The sequence below is a fragment of the Oratosquilla oratoria genome, chromosome 9 (assembly GCF_046742065.1).
Source record: "Oratosquilla oratoria isolate Oo_2021 chromosome 9, ASM4674206v1, whole genome shotgun sequence".
In the NCBI taxonomy this organism is placed as follows: domain Eukaryota; kingdom Metazoa; phylum Arthropoda; class Malacostraca; order Stomatopoda; family Squillidae; genus Oratosquilla; species Oratosquilla oratoria.
In genome coordinates, this window is record NC_134785.1 from 67,614,481 (window position 1) to 67,634,523 (window position 20,043).

Here is a 20,043-nt window from a genome sequence, read left to right on the forward strand (position 1 = left end):
CCTATTATGCTTTTGGATCCAAATGGTGATGTGTTGTGGGTGCAGCTCCAATTCTTTATATACTGGTTTGTACTGTCAAGTGTGGTGCATTTAAGATGGACCCATGTGTGGATGTGTTACACTTGATGGATGTGAGAGTAATTTATAGGCATTTCGCATGTAGGCCATGTGTATAGGCCTGGATTGGCTTTTATGTCTCTGGAGCTAGAAGATGGTGTGGGAGGGCAGGCACTTGAGTACTGACCTCCTTATATTAAAAATATATATATATATATATATATATATATATATATATATAGAGAGAGAGAGAGAGAGAGAGAGAGAGAGAGAGAAAGAGAGAGAGAGAAAGGCTACTATGAAGTAATAGATACGACTAAGTTTCAGATATTTTCTCTTCTCAGCAATGACTTGAGAGTATGTCATATTACATCATGCATCACCAATGAATGGAATAAGACTACTGGTTAAGGCAATTGAATGTACTCACATGAATATCTAAGCTTTTTTTTTCTTTATTTTCTTTTCTTTTTTATCAAAAGGTCTGTTGACATGCTTTCTCATTATGACTCATGATGACTGTTTCCAAGCTCTCTACTAAGTTCACCTATATTTCACCTACCTTTTCACATACAGAATCTGACAACCAGAGATTGTTAGATATGTACTAATTTTAGTCAGATTTGAAAACCAAAGATACAACAAACACATTAATTGACAAATGAGTTTATTTACAAAGATGTTAATGTTAATTGGTCCTACCCTACTCTAAAAACCTTAAAACCTATTACCATTACCCCAACATTTCCTAGTTTCAATAACATAAATTATACTATTTCAAAGAGTATATCTTGAACAATTTTGTAGTCAGTATTTTCCTCCATTGCTTCTGATAAGCTTTCTTATTCTGTATTTAGATTTTTCTTTACATATTTTCATTGAAGAGCTAACATGGGAAGGACAATGAATGGGTATTTGGGTGGGTGTGAGATAGGTGTAGGGTGGTTGTATACTTTGATTTGGCCATCCCCTTATAAGGACAAAAGGGACTTTTTGTATAAGTATCCATTTACCTAATTGTAATATACAGGAAAGGAACAATGTTTATGGGGTCCTGTCTCCTACTCTCCTGTTTACCATATCTAGCCTCAAATTCATCTACAGTTCAAACTTGGTTAATATCCTTAAATTCCAAATTCATAAATATAAGTAACTGTAACTCAATTCAAAGGAGACAAGAAAAAGTATAAAAACATTTCAATATTCTAGGATCCAAATACACAAAGAAAATAAATAAATAAATTAATAAAATTAAATTAGAATAAAATATTTTTAACAGCATTTGGAAACCATCATTAATATCATCCTTCAAAAACAGTGCCCATCAAATCATCACTAAAACAAATTTGTTAATCATCCCTCATTTCTTCACTTACATGAAAACCTTTCCCTTATTCTTTGGTCCCTAATCAGTGAACTTTCATCTTAATGATTTTTATGTTACTGAATTAATACTGAGTATTGAGTATAGTTTTGTTCTTTCTACAACCTGTACATATTTGTAACATTGCTGAATAATGTGCTTACTTCTCCTGAAGTGAAAATTATGAACCTGTGGAAAAAGAAGATAAATATGCATTATTCTATAAGGCAGAATCAGTGATAAAGCTGAGTTTTGATATACATGTATAAACTAATCAGACATTTGTAAATTTGGCAGTCTAAGGATACTATAAAAAAGTTACCTATTTATCAATTTATAAACTATGCTTTCCTCTCTTAATGATAAAAGATGATGCTTGCAAACTAAGGTTAGAATGTTGCTACTTGTGGTAGAGATTGGGAATAGAGGTAAATGGAGTCCTGCCTGCCAGCAAACAAGTTCACAACAGGGCATAGTATATCATATAGTCTGCTTCAAAATTCCTCCATATGTGCCATCTTAGCCCTTTCCGAAAAGGGATTTGTGATATTAAACCAAAGCATGTTTGTGCAGGTGTAATTTCACACGTACATACATATACCTAAGGCTTTTTCCCCCTTATAAGGGAGGTAGCCAAAAAACAAAGGCATAAAAACCACTCCCACCCATTCCATCTCTATTATACTCCACTCCCCTCAACCCTCTTCCCTCCCTCTTATCTTGGCACCTCCTAGATGACGGGTCATCCAGGTAATTTCACACAGTGGAGTTTATCTTATATTACCTTTGTTTTAATGTTTTTAAATTCAGTTACAATATTTCAATTTTATCTCAACCACGAGTCAAAGAAATACTAAATTGTAAAATGAAGTGGCCAAAACCTTCCACTGAAATAGAACCCAAAAATTTCATACCTAACTTTTGACACTAATATGACCTTCAGGCCACATGTCAAAGATATGTTTGTGAAAGTTAATAAGGAAATATACTAAAGCCAATCACAAGTACAGGTTTTCAATAGCAGAATACTCTAACCATAATCTAAAGACCAGTTCCTGAGACCCACTCAACGACACTTCCATAGCATGGTTCCAAACAATCAGAAAAACGTAGACACCTTACAAACTATACAAAAGAAAACCTTGAGACTAACAACAGGATGCACAAAAACCATCCCTATAGAACACCTACACACATGCCAAAATCATTCCCATAGAACAGAACATACAATGAAAATGTTAGGTACACAGTTAGAATCAAGGGCCCTGAACACTACTATTAACTTAGTGATTTCTTCCCTGTGTCTCAATTTACTATTTATGAACCTGTAAAACAGTTTTGGCTCATCTTTGCATTTTTCTACTACACCTCTTTCAAAATTGCCTTCTTCCTCCCTGTGAATTCTGGTAGTCATTCCTAGCTTGTTTGTAAGCTTCTTTTCTTTCTCCATTTTCCCCAAGCCATATCCCCAGCCTTTTTTGCAATCTCATCACACTTTTTGTTAAACCAATCCAGTTTCTGCTTCTTCCCTTCTCTTTCTTTGGTATACATTTCTTCACTCCTAGGCTGTAAATATCAAGAAAGATTTCCCATTTCCTCCTTATTTTTGTGGTATTCATGAATTTCTCCCAGTTTGTTTCTTCAAAGAATTTTCTCAACCCTAAGTAATCTGCTTTCCTAAAATTGAGTCTCCCTTGCCTGTGTGATTCATTCCTTGGCTCTATTTCCTCATCCTCCAGCTGAAATTCAATTGTAACATGGTCACTTTTTCCTATTGGGCAAAGGTAGTTCAAGGAGCTGATGATGTCTGGCTCTTTGGTTAGTAACAGATCTAATCTTGTGGGAGTGTCATCTCCTCTTACCTGGGTCACTTCCTTTACCCACTGGGTCATTGTGTTCTCCATTGCTATACTCAACAGTGTATTTCCCCAGGAATCTGCTTTGCTGCTTGCTTCCCATTCCTCCCAGTTGATGTCACCACAATTAAAATCTCCAATAAGGACTATGTTACTACTTTGTTCAATATTTTTCTTTAGGAAAAGAGTTGTATCCTTTAACATTTCTTGATATTCAGTTTCATCCCAAGCTCTTGTCTTGTGTATGTGTGTGATTGCTTAATTGATAATATTAATTGTTACTTGAAGTTTCAATAACTGAAAACTAACAGTTCTAGAGTGGCAATGGTCTTCAGGCAATTCCCATCTCTCCAGGAAGAAACAATGGCCTGTTGTCTATTTTTTAGTAAAGTGGGTCAGTTTCCATGTCACCACCTGGTAAGAAGGAAGGAAGCTGTCACCGGTTGTGAGCTCTCCTTACATAAATAAATAAAGGAAAGACCATCAAAGCTAACAAAAGAGATATCTTGGATCCAGTTCTGAGAGTGTACCAGCCTCTAAGGGCTTTACCTAAAACAGAGGTGAGGCTATTAATGAGACTTGAACAAAAGCAGCAGGGAAATGATTTTCTGAGTTTCTCATAGGACCACCTTGTGCAGGGTCCTGCTTATGTCTATCTAGCTAAATACCAAGAGCTTTTCCTCCTTATATGGGAGGTAGCCAAGTTAAAAGGCATGTACTTACTATATATAGAATCATGAAAGGAATAGAAATCCTTGACAGAAAAGATTTACTAAAAAATAACAATGGAAAAACAACATACATACATACATATACCAAGGCTTTTTCCCCCTTACAAGGGAGGTAGCCAAAAAGGAAAAGGCATAAAATCATTCCCACCCATTCCATCCCTGAATACACTCCACACCCCTCCACCCTCCCTCTCATCTTAGCACCTCCTGGATGACGGGTTATCCCTGCACCTTGTCCACTGCCCTGGGTCAGAAGCAGTGTCGCAAGACACAGCACATTCACAGCAAGGCCGCTTCATTATATCGGCGACCCCCCATCTCCGGCCCCCCATGCATAAAGGAGAAGATAGGGAGAAATCCCTTCGGGCTGCGTCAAAATTTGCTCACACATACTACCTCACCCCCCATCCCCCTGCCCATTCCACCTCATGCATCACAATATCATCCATATACAACCATTCTCCATTCACCCATCTTCTGTCCTCTCCCGTCCTTCCTCAACAGACATTCCCCTCTTCCCCAAAGCCCTCTTCACCCCATCCATCCACCTCATCCTCAGATGTACCTTCATGTTCAGTCCCTCCACATCTGCCTTCCATACCTCTTTTACTAGTCTTCACTCATTCTTTCCATGTGTCCTAACCATCCTAATACTCTTTCATCAACCCTATCTCCCAACTCCCTTTCCACCCCTGTTCTCCTCCTCACCTCCTCATTTCTCACTCTATCCAGCCTAGTAACCCCTATCATACTTCTCAGACACCTCATCTCAAACACATTCAAACTCCTTCTCTCTTCCTCTCTTATGTTCCATGTTTCTGCCCCATACAGTGCTGTTGGCACAATCACTCCTTCATATAGTCTCCTCTTAGCATCCATTCCCAAATGTCTATTCCTCATTACACTTTTTGATCCACCAAGGCATTTACTCACTTCTCTCAATCTACATTCTACCTCCACCTTCACTCCACCTTTTCCTGCCACATTTGCACCCAAGTATCTAAAACTAACCACTTCCTCCAGTCGCTCTCCCTTAATGCTCACTTCCAGACTACTGCCACTTTCACCCCTTGTACATCTCATCACCTTACTTTTACCCACATTTATCTTCAGCTTTCTTCTATCACACACTCTCCCAAACTCTGTCACCAACTTCCTCAATCCCTCCTCCGATCCTGCCACAAGCACAGTGTCATCCGCAAACAACAGCTGGCTCACCTCTCACTTTTCTCCATTTTCTTTAACCATATCCAAACCCTGACCCACTATCCTTGCATTTACCTCTTGCACTACCCCATCCATGTATAAGTTGAACAGCCAGGGCGACATAACGCATCCTTGACGAAGTCCCACCTTTAACTCAAACCACTCACTCTCTCCATTTCTAATATTGACACAAGCTCTACTACTCTCATAAAAACTCTTGACAGCTCCTAGAAGCTTTCCTCCTATCCCGTATATCCACAAAACCTCCCACAGTGCCTTTCTGTCTACCCTGTCGTAAGCCTTTTCCAAGTCCATAAAGGCCCAAAAAACATCCTTCCCCTTCCTATAGCTTTCTCACATATCTGTCTTACCACAAAAATCTGATCTACACAACCTCTACCCGTCCTAAATCCACACTGTTCCTCACCAATTACTCCCTATGTTCCTCTCAATCAAGATCCTCCCATAAGCCTTCCCAACTACACTTAACAAGCTAATCCCTCTAAAACTACTACATTCACACTTGTCCCCTTTTCCCTTGTAAAGTGGAACTATACAGGCACTCCTCCAGTCCTCCGGCACTCTACCCTCTCTCCAGCAAACAGAGATCATGAAAAGAAACTCAAAAAAGGACAACTATAGAAGAGATAGGAAAAAGAATAGCTTCCCACACAGAATGCTGGATATATGGAATAACTTAGATAAAAAAAGTGTGTGTGCAAGTACTATTCACGATTTTAAGAATAAACTTGATGCTGAAAGATACAAAGACGGGTCACCACGAGCATAGCTCCCTTCCCGTATAATATAACTAGGTAAATACCCATTCCACTCCCATCCACCACCCCTTCCCCCTCCCATCCCAGCTCCTCATGGACGATAGGTCATCCCTGCATCCCACCCACTGCACTGGGTCAGAAACAATGTAGCAAGACACAGTACATCCACAACAAGGCCACTTCACTTCCCCACATGCAGATATGTGATAATGTATAATGCTCATGCTGTACCTGTCTTAAAATAGTGTAGCCAAAATACATAAATGAAATCAGGATATCGGTCAAAGAATCAGGATGTTTCATCAACTTGTATTTGAACTACATCTGAAACATAAATGATACCCACATTTTCATCTTGTACTGCTATTTAATCATTATCACATTATGAATAAATTTTCACACAGTTGAGCAATAGTCATGAAAAATATGGAAAAACACAAATTACCTTATTTTCTGCTATTAATCCATTTTCTTGCTTCCTCCTCCAAGAATCTTGCGACGTTGTGCAAACATATGCAGGTACAGCTGAGGGAAGACTAATAAAAAAGAAATCTATCTTTACATTTCTCACTTGCAGACAATTTATAGGAATATACTTTAAATATATATTTTTACACAATTATTTTATTGATGAGCAGAAAAATAGACGAGGCAAACTTTTGTTACCTCTTTGAGCCTATCTTTTCAACAGAATGTTACAAATCTGAATTGGCTGCAGTATTTTCAATAATTCGAAGTTTCCATTTAATTCAGTAAATATGTATACATCAAAAAACTTTTTGCCCCACATGAGAAGGGTGGCTGAGTCAAAGCATAGACCCACAAATACCTATTCATTTTCCCTCCCATCTGAACATCCCATGGATCAAGGGTCATCCTAATCCTTAACACAATGTATCACAGTATCATCTATACACAGCCGTTCTCCACTCACCCCTATCTCCTGCCTTCTCCCTTCCTTGCTCAACACCCCTTTCACCCCATCCATCCATCCCATCCTTGATTGTCCCCTCATGTTCACTCCATCCACCTCTGCCTTTATTTTATTTTACTACTCTTTCTTCACTCATTATTTCTATGTCCAAATCATCCCAACCATATATATTCAATCTACTATATCTATCAGACCAATGTCCCTCACCCCATTCTTTTTGTTCATTAAACTGATGGATGGAATATAATACATATTTATTTCTATCAAGAGAAAATCTTCCTATGAAATGGATAGGGAAGGGGGAAGAGTGTACAGTGGGGGTGACCTGTGATCTTCCTTCATAAATGAAACTTCTTCAATACAAGTCAAATTCTCATGAGCAGCATCAGCTGCCTGATGATGTGCAATGATTTGATGAGGCACCACAATGCTCACATTATAAAATATAAAGTCACAGCTGTATTATTTGTTCTCTTTCACTCTGAATATTAATAACCACAGAAAATATGATCAAGCCAGTTCACAGAATATAGGGGTCACTCAGCTACAAAATAAATATAATCAAGATGCCAATGCCAGCATTCTCATATACCCACTCGCACTTCGTGACACCTACATCATTGTGTGGAAGAGGTTAAAATGATCTCAAATAAGTAACAATTATTGTCAATCTTCTTTCCATACTCATCAACAAAAAATATACCCACAATAATGAGAAGTTTATTACTTATTGTTCAAAGCATAACCACCTTACTTTTTTCTTTTTATAAAAGAAGTAAAATATTTCCTTCCCAAAGAAAAAAGTACTCACCTTGAAAATACATTACTTACTTGGAATGTAGAGAAACATGATGACTATAAGTGCATAATAGAAATCAAATGTGAAATTCACAAGGTTTGGCATTTTGACAGAGAAGGGACGGCTTTTGGCTGCTTCTGGTAAGCCAGCATATGCACAGAGCAATTCTCCAGTTACACCCAAAGGATATAAACCAATGAAGAGGGTGTACCTGTCCAAATCAAAATAATAAATAAAAGTACACACTTCTCCAAAAACTTCCAATTTTATTATAAACTACCGATCCTCAACAAGTCTAATTATCACACAGGGAAAAAAATATATAAATAAAATTATTTTGAACTCATTATTCTAATCAACCTTTGCAATCACCCATTCTTCAACAATTTAGGCAATCATCAATGGACCCTTCATCACAATACATTCTTTTGTATATAATTTATGAGACAGTGTATATGATATGGTTTAATGTCACAAACTCTCCCCTATCGGAAGGATAGGACAGTACCCCTCATAGAGGACTTTGTAGCATAGAATTTAATGAATCATGCCCTTGGTTCAACTTCGCTGGTGGCAAGATTTGAACTGCCATCCCCTCGACCTTCACCGCAAGTAACAACGTTCTAACCTGCTCAGCCAGTGAGACAGTGTATATATTCATGAAATAATCAATTTCACTTTAAATGGATGATATGGATGTGATGCATGAAAAGGGGTGTGTGGGGAATGGAGGGTGAGGAAGTATGTGTGAAAAAATAAATTTATGCTGTGATGCATGAAAAGGGGTGTGTGGGGAATGGAGGGTGAGGAAGTATGTGTGAAAAAATAAATTGATGCAGCCCAAAGGGATTTCTCCCCATCTTCTCCATTTCTGCATGAGGGGATGGAAAGAGGGGTCACAAATTTAATGAAGTAGCCTTGCTGTGGATGTGCTGTGTCTTGCAACATTGCTTCTGACCCAGGGCAGTGGGTGAGATGCAGGGATGACCTGTCATCCAGGAGGAGCCAAGATATGAGGGAGGGAGAGGGGTGGATGGGAGTGGAGTATATGGGGATAGAATGGGTGGAAGTGGATTTTATGCCTTTGTTTTTTGGGTACCTCTATGGTAAGGGGAAAAAAGCCTTTGGTATATGTATGTTAAATTTGAACACTCCACTGTTTGTGGTGAAGAAATTAAAATTTTTCATATATATATATATATATATATATATATATATATATATATACACACATACATACATACATAGGGCTTTTTTCCCCCTTACCAGGGAGGTAGCCAAAGTCAAAATGTTTATACCCATCCCCACCCATTCCACTCCCTTCCACTACCCTTTCCTCCCTTTCATCTTAGCTCCTCATGGATGATGGGTTATCTCTACATCCCATCCACTGCCCTGGATCAAATGCAATGCAGCAACACACAGTAAATCAACAGCAAGGCCACTTCACTTAATTAGTGACCCCCCTCTCCATCCCCTCATGCAAAAAAAAAAAGAAGACAGGGAGAAATCCCTTCCGACTGCATCAAAATATCATTCACACACACAACCTCTCCCTAACCCTTCTATCCCCCACACCCTCCTTTCCTTGCATCATAGTATCATCTATACAGTCATTCTCCACTCACCCTTATATCCTGCCTTCTCCCTTCCTTGCTCAACAGACATCCCTCTCTAGCTCAACACTGCTTTCAGCACCCCATCCATCCATCTGATCCTTGGTCATCCCTTCATGTTCACTCCATCCACCTCTGCCTTCCACGTCTCTTCTACTAATCCTTCTTCACACATTCTTTCCATGTGTCCAAGCCATCCCAATACTCTTTCATCAGCTCTATCTGCCATCTCATTTTCCACCCCAACTCTCCTCTTCATCTCCTCATTTCTCACTTTATTGAACCTAGTAACCCCTACCATACTTCTCAGATATTTCATCTCAAACACATTGAAACTTGTCCTCTCTACCTCCCTAAACTTCCAAGTCTCTGCCCTATACAGTGCTATTAGCACAATCACCCCCTCATATAACCTTCTCTTTGCACCCATTCCCAAATACCTATTTCTCTTAAAACTTTTTAATCCCCCAAAGCATTAACTGTTTCTCTCAATCTACAATTTATCTCCACTCCCTTTCCTGCAACATGTAACCCCAAGTACCTACAGCTATCCACTTCCTCCACCCTCTCTCCTTACTTCCAACTTGCTGCCATCCTCTCCCTTTGTAGATCTCATCACCTTACTTTTACCCTTACATAGATATTATATATATATATATATATATATATATATATATATATATATATATATATATATATATATATACATATATATTATATATATATATATATCATTTTATATATCATATGAATAAGCTGATGAAAAAAGAAAATTAAAACGAAACTACTACTCACCTAAGAAAGGTTAATGTTTCTGGTACACAGCTAAGGATGTTGAGGAAGTAATATGAATACCGGATGATTTCTGTCACACTCCAGGCAATAAGAAGCATTGGGTAACCTACAAAATACAAAAATCAATCTTTGGTCAAACACTACATAGTGTGTTTTGTGTTAAGAAATCTAATAACTATTAATAAAATAGAATTTTTAACTTTTCTTTTTAACATCAGACTACAAACAGAAGTCTGTCTATCTACAGTATCCGCAAAAAGTATAGAGTAATCCCCATTGAAATCATGGCTAAAAAGTGCTCTGCTTTTCCCGCCGCTATCAGGCATTTTGTCATTACTATTTTACATCTGGCAACTCAGCCAGTTCTCAGGCAGTTCAGCCAGTTTGCATTTCCCTGCCTCAGTGCTCTTCGAGCTCTTGTGGAGAGGGGTTGTGTTACTTTTTGCTCCAGCCTCTTACCTCCTATTTTTGTTATTTCACTTTGTGGTGCTGCAGTTTTAGGAGACATTCATCCTGATGGCTCCTACTAACCTTAGTGGTGAGGAAAAGGCTCGTATTTTGGACTGGAAGACTGAAAAAGTGTCGACGAAAGAGATTCCGAGACATGCAGGGCGAGGTAAGAGCACCATTCGACGTCTGGTCACTACAGCTCATGGCCTCCCTCCCAATGTTATATCACCTCGAAAACCTGTCCCTGGAAGGCTTAGAAAGACCTCTAAGTCTACTGACAACCTCCTATGACATGAATCACTCAAGGATCCAGAGATTACAGCAGGTGAACTCAAAAGAAGGCATCCAACTTTGCTGCAAGGAGTGTCCCAATGAACCATACAGCATCGGTTGCTGAAGGAGCTCGACCTACCCACGTACAAGCCTGCTGACAAACCGCTCCTTACCCCGCCAATGGTGAAGAAGAGACTTGTGTTTGCACACAAATACAAAGACTGGACTACTGAACAGTGGAGGAAGGTACTGTTCAGTGATGAAAGTACCTTCAAATGTGTCAGACCACACCCAAGGAGGATCAGACGTCCCAAGATTTCCTCAGTACACCCGCAAAACAGTGAAGCATCCTGACAGTGTGATGGTGTGGGGTTCATGCAGGGTTGTTTTTCCTTCCAAAAAACATGACAATGAGAGCTGATAATTATATCAAAGTGCTAGATGACCATATGTTGTATTTTTATGAGATTCATGGATGTGAGAAATTTTTGCAGGATAATGTACCAAGCCATAAGGCAAAACCAGTGATGAAATGGTTTTCTGATCATAATGTTGAGCTTATTGAGTGGCCAGGTAACTCTCCTGACTTAAATCCAATTGAGAATTGTTGGAATTATATGAAAAATCATCTCTCAACCTGCAACACATCAAGATCTTGAAAATGTGGACCACAGATATGGAGCTGGATTACTTCAGAAAACTGTCTGATTCAATGCCAAAATGTCTACAAAGGGTCATCAAAGCTAAAGGACAGATGACCAAATACTAAAAACTGAGTATTGTTTAACTTTATAACATTATTTTTGAGTACATGGATGCAATCTCATATGTTTGTGTTTTTTTCCTTTGAAGGGGAGGGGCGCACTATACTTTTTACGGATACTGTATATACCAAAATGTTTTCCCCCTATAAGGGAAGTACATACATACATACATATACCAAGGCTTTTTCCCCCTTTCAAGGGAGGTAGCCAAAAAAGAAAAAGGCATAAAATCATTCTCACCCATTCCATACCTAAATACACTCCACTCCCCTCCACACTCCCTCTTATCTTAGCACCTCCTGGATGACGGGTCATCCCTGCACCTTGTCCACTGCCCTGGGTCAGAGGCAGTGTTGCAAGACACAGCACATCCACAGCAAGGCCACTTCATTAAATCAGTGACCCCCCTCTCCGTCCCCCCATGCATAAAAGGAGAAGACGGGGAGAAACTCCTTCGGGCTGCGTCAAATTTTGCTCATACATACTACCTCACCCCCCATCCCCCCGCCCATTCCACCTCATGCATCACAACATCATCCATATACAACCATTCTCCATTCACCCGTCTTCTGTCCTCTCCCGTCCTTCCTCAACAGACATTCCCCTCTTCCCTAAAGCCCCCTTCACCCCTTCCATCCAACTCATCCTAGGACGTCCCCTCATGTTCACTCCCTCCACATCTGCCTTCCATACCTCTTTTACTAGTCTTTCTTCACTCATTCTTTCCATGTGTCCAAACTATCCTAATACTCTTTCATCAACCCCATCTCCCAACCCCCTTTCCACCCCTGTTCTCCTCCTCATTAATCACTCTATCTAGCCTAGTAGCCCCCATCATACTTCTCAGACACCTCATCTCAAACACATTCAAACTCCTTCTCTCTTCCTCTCTTATGTTCCATGTTTCTGCCCCATACAGTGCTGTTGGCACAATCACTCCTTCATACAGTCTCCTCTTAGCATCCAGTCCCAAATGTCTATTCCTCATTACACTTTTTAATCCACCAAGGGAAGTAGCCAAGTCAAAAGGCAAGTACCCACTCCGTGCCATTTCATTCCCATCCACCACCCTTTCCTCCCTCTCATCTTAACTCCTTGTGGATGGGTCATTCATGTATCCTGCCCACTGCCCTGGGTCAGAAGCAATGCAGCAAGACACAGCACAAACAGTAGTGAATATGAAAAAACTCGTATTTCATAATCACTTAAAGAAGACACATAAGAATTTTACTTAATCATCATCAACTGGGATCACATGCCAAGGAGCGCTTTGTTTCGCATAATGTTGCTTAATTAGAAAAGGGTAAATGTGGTACCAATTCACAAAGGCGGAAATAAGAAGACACCATTTCACTATTGGCTGATCAGTGACCAGCACAATAGTGAAATTATGTGAACCTATTGTGAAAGATGGAGGGACAAAATATCTTGGAGATGAACATTCTGGCAAGCAGTCAGTTTGGCTTCAGATCTGGAAGTTCATGTGTGTCAAACCTTTTAAGCTCTTACCTGAAAGTAACTGATCTGCTGCAAGAGAGAGGAGTGGGTGGACTGTACCTCAACTTAGAGAAGGCTTATGATAAAGTACCTCACAGTCTCCTTATGTAGAAAATGGAGCACATTTGAGGATGGAGGACTAAGAGGGAAACTACTCGAATGGATGAAAGATTTTTTTAAGGGAAGATAAATGAAGACAGTAGTAAAGGATAAGATATCAAGGTGGAGAGCACCAATGAGTGGAGTTCCACAAGGTTCAGTGCTAGCATGAATGTTTCTTATCTATGTCAATGATATGATGGAGGGTACAAGCTATGCCAACATGTTTGCAGATGATGCAAAAATCATGAGAGTGAAAAACAAGGCCTGTAGGCTATGGTAAATAGATCTAGATACTATTTTTGTATAGAACCAAGAATGGAAAACAAAGTTCAATATTAAAAAATGCAAAGTACTGAAAATGGGCATTAGCTGCAAAAAAACAAACAAACATTTTTTTAACTATTCCATGAGTCATGAGCCCATTACAAAAGCATAAGAAGAGAAAGATCTGGGAGCAATGATAAAAGACAACCTGTCACCTGACACATATCAGCTGGATTGCAAGAGAGAAATATGGACTGCTGCTGAAGATTATAGTGGTTTTTCACTATATGGATGAAGAGATGATGAAAAGACTCCTAGAAACTCTGATCCATCCAAAATTAGAAATGTGTTAATGGTAGGTCCCCACACAGAGTTAAGTATATAAGTAAGATTGAGATAATATAATGGAAGGCAACCAAACTGGTTCCCAGCCTGGCAGATAAACCACGTGAGGAAAGACTAAAAGCACTGCCAACTTTGAAAGATCGAAGAGAAAAGGTGATATGATTATAGTATTCAGGTCACTAAATGGGATAGAATTCATTCACAGAAGAGATATTTTAATTAAGAATAAGAGGGCTTTAAGAGGTCATGAGAACAAATTAAAGAAGACTATGCATCTTAAGGTTGTGAAGAAATACACTTGCCTACATGGATGCATATATACTCTGAATAGCTTAGAAGGTGATACAGCCCAAGCTCAAACAATACATGAATTCAAATCTAAATACAATAATTGGAAATCAAAGATATAGACTAAGTTGGGAACATGAATTTAAAGCTAGGTATGATTAAGTGAAGAGTAGGAGACAGGATCCAATGAGCAATGCTCCTTTCCTGTATACTACAATTAGGTAAATACATATCATTCCCAGTCCCCATGACAACCTCTAAGCAACCTCCTATGCAGTCACCCTTCCTACTCCAAACAACTCTCCAGACTCAATCAGCTTGCAACAGCCATGAATTCTTTGGGCATCCCCTTCATCTCCTCATAGGGTACTCTCCACAAGAGACAACCCTTGATGGAGGAGAATGTTACCTCAGACATGTATCAACTATGTATATATCAATCTTTTGACCCACAACTCCAAGGTAACTGGCAGCTCCACCATAGTGGTCCATAAATTACTCATAGAAGAAACACTGTGTTGTTCTCTGTGTATGGCTAGAGTGAAGAAGTGTAAGATGAAGTGTATGGCATCTTCTGTTTGACTGTTGCATCAGGGGCAGTTTCTTTCTATGGTCAGGCCTATTCTATGATAGCACAGTTTTGGTACTAGATGGTGACCTGAATATAGTCATGTTAGTGTGGTTCTTGTTTTTCTTGGGAGTTTTTGTAGGGCTTACGTCTAGAGGGGTTTAATGAGACAAGGAGTTAAGGGTCAGTCTTGAAATGCTTGCTTTGTGATCTGAGAAAGAATGTATTTTCACATAAACATATTGTGTGATGTGTGTGGTAGATTGTTGTAGATATTTAAGCAGTGTGGTATTTCTATGGTAATCAGTTGTGTTTGTATTTACCTAGTTGTATTATATGGGAAGAGAGCTATGCTCGTGGTGACCCATCTTTGTATCTCTCAGCATCAAATTTTTTCTTAAAATCTTGAATAGTGTTTGCACACACTGTTTCGTTGTCTAATTTGTTCCAAGTATCTATCACTCTGTGTGGGAAGCTGTTCCTTTTCAGATCTCTTCTGTAACTATCCTTTTTTCAGTTTCTTTTCATGTCCTCTTGTTTTACCATTATCCCATATTAACAAGTCATTCTTATCTAAGATTTCCATTCCTTCCATTATTCTATAGATAGTCAGCAAGTCTCCTCTTTCCCTTTGTTCCAAAGTTGGTCATTCTACTTTGGACAGTCTTTGCTCATATGTCAGTTTGGAAAGAGTTGGTGCTAGTTTTGTTGTTGCTCTTTGTATTCTTTCTATTTTTTTTATATTCTTTTTGGTACTAGGTGTCCATAGTGTTGCTGCGTACTCAAGTTTTGGTCTTATTAGTGTAGTTAGAAATTTGTTTATCATTTCCTCGTCCAAATAAGCAAACGCCACTTTAATTGACCTCAATAAATTGTTGGTTTCTCCGAATATTCTATCAATATGCTTATCTGGTGCCATGTCCTTGCTGATCATAACTCCAAGATCTTTCTCCAAGTTTACTTTTTTCACCTCTTCTTCACCAATTTTGTAATCTTTCGATATTTTGTTTTTACTCTTTCTAAATTCCATTATATTACATTTCTTTATATTGAATTTTACTTCCCACTTTTGAGTCCAATTCCAAATCTTGTTGCAATGAGTTGCAGTCTTCCTCCATTTTTACCTTCTTTAGCATCTTTGCATCATTTACAAAGAAATTCATATAACACTCTACACCTTCATCTATGTCATTAATGTATATGGCAAACATGATCAGGGCCAGTACTGATCCCTGTGGGACACCGCTTATCACTTCTTCCCAGTTTGAGAATTTATCTCTAATTACTACTCTCATTTTCCTCCCAATCAGGAAGTCTTTCATCCATTCCAATAATTTTCCTCTGATGCCACCTATTGACTCAATCTTCTTTATTAGTTTTTTGTGTGGTACCTTATCAAATGCCTTTTGTAGGTCCAGAAAGGCACAGTCTGCCCACCCATCTCTCTCTTGTATTATGTCTATTAGTCTTGAGTAGATGCAATATTAGTGTATATCTATTTCTGAACTATTGTTTGGTGCTCTAATGTAATAATATTTTTTCCTGATTTTTTTTCACTAAAACTTAAAAATAAGTTAATCATCATAAATATACACATTCCACTCCTATATATATTTTGAAGAATGAAACAAATATGTAAACATCATAAATCTACCTATGCTAGCTTGAGAATCTGGGAATCTGTTCAACACAGGCCACAGGATGAATACACGTGAAAAAACTTGGAATGCAGTCAGAACAGCACTGGAAGGCACAATTCCTACAGCACAGTGAAATATCTGAAAATAAACAAGTATAATTACCAACACAATTCTTCCTTGAACAAATTCTTGAATTAAATTGTTTCTCTGTTCATGTTCCTCTATTCTGAACACTACAATTAATTTTAAAGTTCTTAAAAATCTTTACACATTATATCACTCTCAATAGCAAACTATGAGAACTGGAACTTTCACTTAAACCAGAATGTAAAGGTACAGAGGCTACTTACCTCCAATATAGCCAAGGTTTGAAAGATCTTGAGCACTGAGTGAGTGGTAATCCAAAGCCTCTTCACCTCATGCTGATCCACCAAATGATTTAGTGTTTGAATCAAAATAATTAGCCATCTGTAAAAGAAATAAAAATAAACTGATGCTACATGATTAAAATTACTCTGATGAAAGGGCCTAACCCAACAGGCAGTATGATTTATGATACAGTTCATGGAGACTATCTATAATTCATGTTCATGATCAGAAATCATAACTGACATCCCTGTTAGTAGACATTGAACATATTGAACATCTATGAGAACATCTAGAGATTGAACATCTAGAGATTGAAAATCTATGAAATTCTGAAATAAGTATACAGTGTAATTTCACCTCCTCCCCATTGCATAGTCATCTGGAGCGGGCAGGAGGGTGGGGGGCCCCCTGGACCCCTTAGGTAGGTGTGCTTTACCAACCTAGGTGACTATTGCCTGAAGCACCAAGTGGGGAGCATTTTCCATAGCCGGGGGCATTGGCCCCCATACCTCATGGTAAGGTATGTACTGCTTAGCTGGGTCCTTCAGTGGGGTGAATGGTATCTATCATGGGGTAAAATGTATACAACACTACCTTCTTAATGAGAGGATTGTGCACATTCTTCTGTTTTGAGTGCAAGCACCTAATGCACTGTCAATGTGAACTTCATTTGTGTGAGAATACAAATACTATTAACTGAAATGGGGTGATAAAGAATATTTAGATATCACTGATTCACCCCAAAAAATAAAGTTTCCTTATGTGACAAAATCATGTGAGACGCAACCAGCCAATTAAAATGTAGTGGAAGTTGTGGATAGATAGTGAAGATCTACATGCACATACAGTTTCCACATGAAGAATACACAAACATATGTAAGTTTCAACAGCTCATGGCATAATCAGAACTATGTTGGTCTCACATTCAGTTGTGGGTTCAAATCCTGCACTCCTCTCCGATTCCCAGCAGTAACTGCTATCAGTCCAAACTATCCAAGCACACTGCGCAAAGCTGTCATGTACCTCCTTGCATAGGCTTCTCACCACTGACAGCAAGAGGATATTATGGGACTTGGTAGTACACAGGAAAATTTGCATTTTTCTCAGAAACTAATAATTTGCAATTTTACCTTATGTAGTTATGTAAGTATCTGTGAATATATGTTTCTATGTATGTATGTACATATGTATGTATGGTTCTGTTCCAGTAACACACAAACACATTTTTCTTTTCTGCATTTGAAAATCTATTTTTTCTATGGAATGGTTAGGTTAGGAGTTATTGGACAATATAAGTTTCACTTTAAATATCCGTGCTTGTGTGTGTCTGGAACTATATTGTATGCATATATGTATACATATATGTATCTATGGCTTGCCAACTAACTCTGCCCATTGCCAACTCAGCCCATTGGCTGCTTGAGATACCATCTTTGTTTTGATAGATGCAGAGGTCAAAGAAATTAAAGTATGATAAATTCAGTATTATCTTAGTTGTGCACACCTAAGCATTAGAAAATAGAATATTAATTTTGTAAATTATAATACATGAACGTAATATGCAAGTTTCTTGGCAGAAATAAAAAACAAAAAAACCTTGCTACAAGCAAATTTACTAACAAATTAACCCGCTAGGATACGGTATGGATGCCATGCCAGTCCAGTCACCATCAGATGATGGCTTTCACGTTGTGGACAGGGTGTTCTCCAACTCTAGGAGACGTTAATAAGTGCTGTTACAGATACAATGGGGCTTCCTTGGACTTTATGAGAGAACACAAGGTTCTGCCATAGTCTGTTAATTGCCTGAGGTACAACAATATTCAGACCATCAGCATCCGTGATGATGACGATGACCCAGATGATCTTTAGAATTTGAGGTACCGAATTACTAAACATTGGTTAGGTTACGTAGGTTAGTTAGGTTAGGTTGTTAGGTTAGATTAGGTAGGTTAGGTTGTTAGAATAGACTAATTTATCATCCTTTTATTTCTTTGACCTCTGCACATATCAACACAAACATGGCATATCATTCAACCACCGCAACTTTGTTCATAAGAAAATACATTTTAGCAACTATTTTTGTTATTGATTTCCACCAAGAAAATCACATGTTACATTGATCTATTATAATTTACAAAATTATTAATCAATTTTCTATTGCTATATCACATAGGTATGGACAACTAAAATTTAACCGTGAATTTGTCTACTCTAACCTAACCTAACCATGGCGGGCTAACTTGATCAAGTATATGGGCAGAGTTGGCGATGGGCTGAGTTCACCCTACACCTATCTATATATGTAGGGCCAATAATGAGTACATATATGTGGTGGTTTTGCATGATGGACAACAAAGCTGCCCCTTTTCAAAACCTGACAACCCCCCTCACCTACATCAGGAGATGCACCCCTAAGGCTAAGGGACTGATACTCAGTCTCCAGACTGAGCTCAAGATCTCTATCAACTTAAGCTGTATTTCTTACTCATTTCCACACATCTGGAGATGAAATCTGATGACTGCTTTCTTCTTCCTACAACTTTCAATCAGTGCCATAGTCATAGAAATGTCATAGATTTTGTTATCAATACCCAATATCATATCATATTATCATATATCATATGTAACCCATTAAATCTATTTCCCAATTGTATTCCAGTCCTTAAGTAGGCCATGGACATACTCAAACCTTTCTCGTTAATTGTGTATTGTACCTCAGACAATGTCATTATCATTTTTACCCAAAGATATTAAGTTATTAACTCACCCTAAGGTTTGAAATACATTGTAACCAATTAAATATAAATTGGATGGAGAACTTGGATCCTTATTACTCGTTTTGGTCACCATTGTTGGTAGGTTTGTGCTTCACGTCGTGTGTTCAAGAAAAAAGCCTAGGCTTGTTTTTGTGCAAGTTTTTTGGACTTACTACAAGTTATGCTAGTCACTGTCTTTTGTGTCCAGGGACCAATCAAACGAAAACACTGAAAGACATTCGTCTGCTGTTGTATACAAGTGACGTCACACCTAATACCCTTCATACGGTATACACTGATAAGAAGGTGAAAACCGTGTTATTATTATACGAGCGACAAACCTAAATAAAAAATGTATTTTCATCAATAGATATCCCTATCTTACAACCATAACCATCTGCTTGTCGACACTTGTAGTAACCGAGCGCGACATTTGAAAAATTGAAGCCCCGGTCACACGAACTTCTGAAATCGCTGGATTCAGCGATACGGGTTGATTAACCAGCCATTTCCGCTGCACTAGCTACTGATTCTCACTGCTTTGAATGTGGTATGAAACAAGACTCGTTCCCTTGTTGGAAACAAGGC

The 20,043-nt window shown here is 38.6% G+C and overlaps 1 protein-coding gene across 3 annotated transcripts; it reads right to left on the reverse strand.

Moving 5' to 3' along the window:
* Positions 1-711: 711 nt before the first annotated feature.
* On the reverse strand, positions 712-19,834 carry Hacd1 (3-hydroxyacyl-CoA dehydratase 1). 3 transcript variants are annotated; one of them, XR_012966737.1, is made up of 8 exons: positions 19,467-19,745; positions 16,678-16,795; positions 16,342-16,465; positions 10,137-10,242; positions 7,758-7,936; positions 6,438-6,528; positions 6,224-6,316; positions 712-1,609 (listed from the first exon to the last, which is right to left on the reverse strand). XR_012966737.1 is itself a non-coding variant. In XM_076190724.1 (7 exons), the coding sequence occupies exons 1-6, from the start codon at positions 19,817-19,819 to the stop codon at positions 6,452-6,454; spliced, it is 627 nt and encodes a 208-aa protein (XP_076046839.1). In that variant the 5' UTR covers positions 19,820-19,834; the 3' UTR covers positions 712-1,609; positions 6,438-6,451. The 3 variants fall into 3 exon arrangements, 2 of the variants coding, with proteins under 2 accessions (XP_076046839.1, XP_076046838.1); XM_076190724.1 differs by lacking the exons at positions 6,224-6,316; positions 19,467-19,745 and adding an exon at positions 19,797-19,834; XM_076190723.1 differs by lacking the exon at positions 6,224-6,316 and having other exon boundaries at positions 19,467-19,742.
* Between the last annotated feature and the right edge of the window lie 209 nt (positions 19,835-20,043).

Bases quoted from the DNA above. Each gene is read 5' to 3' on its own strand.
- Hacd1 (XM_076190723.1), bottom strand. From the start codon at position 19,549: ATGGTGACCAAAACGAGTAATAAGGATCCAAGTTCTCCATCCAATTTA. The intron at 16,796-19,466 runs GTGAGTTAATAA...TTTCTTTTACAG, and splicing joins AATGTATTTCAAACCTTAGG to ATGGCTAATTATTTTGATTC. The intron at 16,466-16,677 runs GTAAGTAGCCTC...GTTTATTTTCAG, and splicing joins AAACCTTGGCTATATTGGAG to ATATTTCACTGTGCTGTAGG.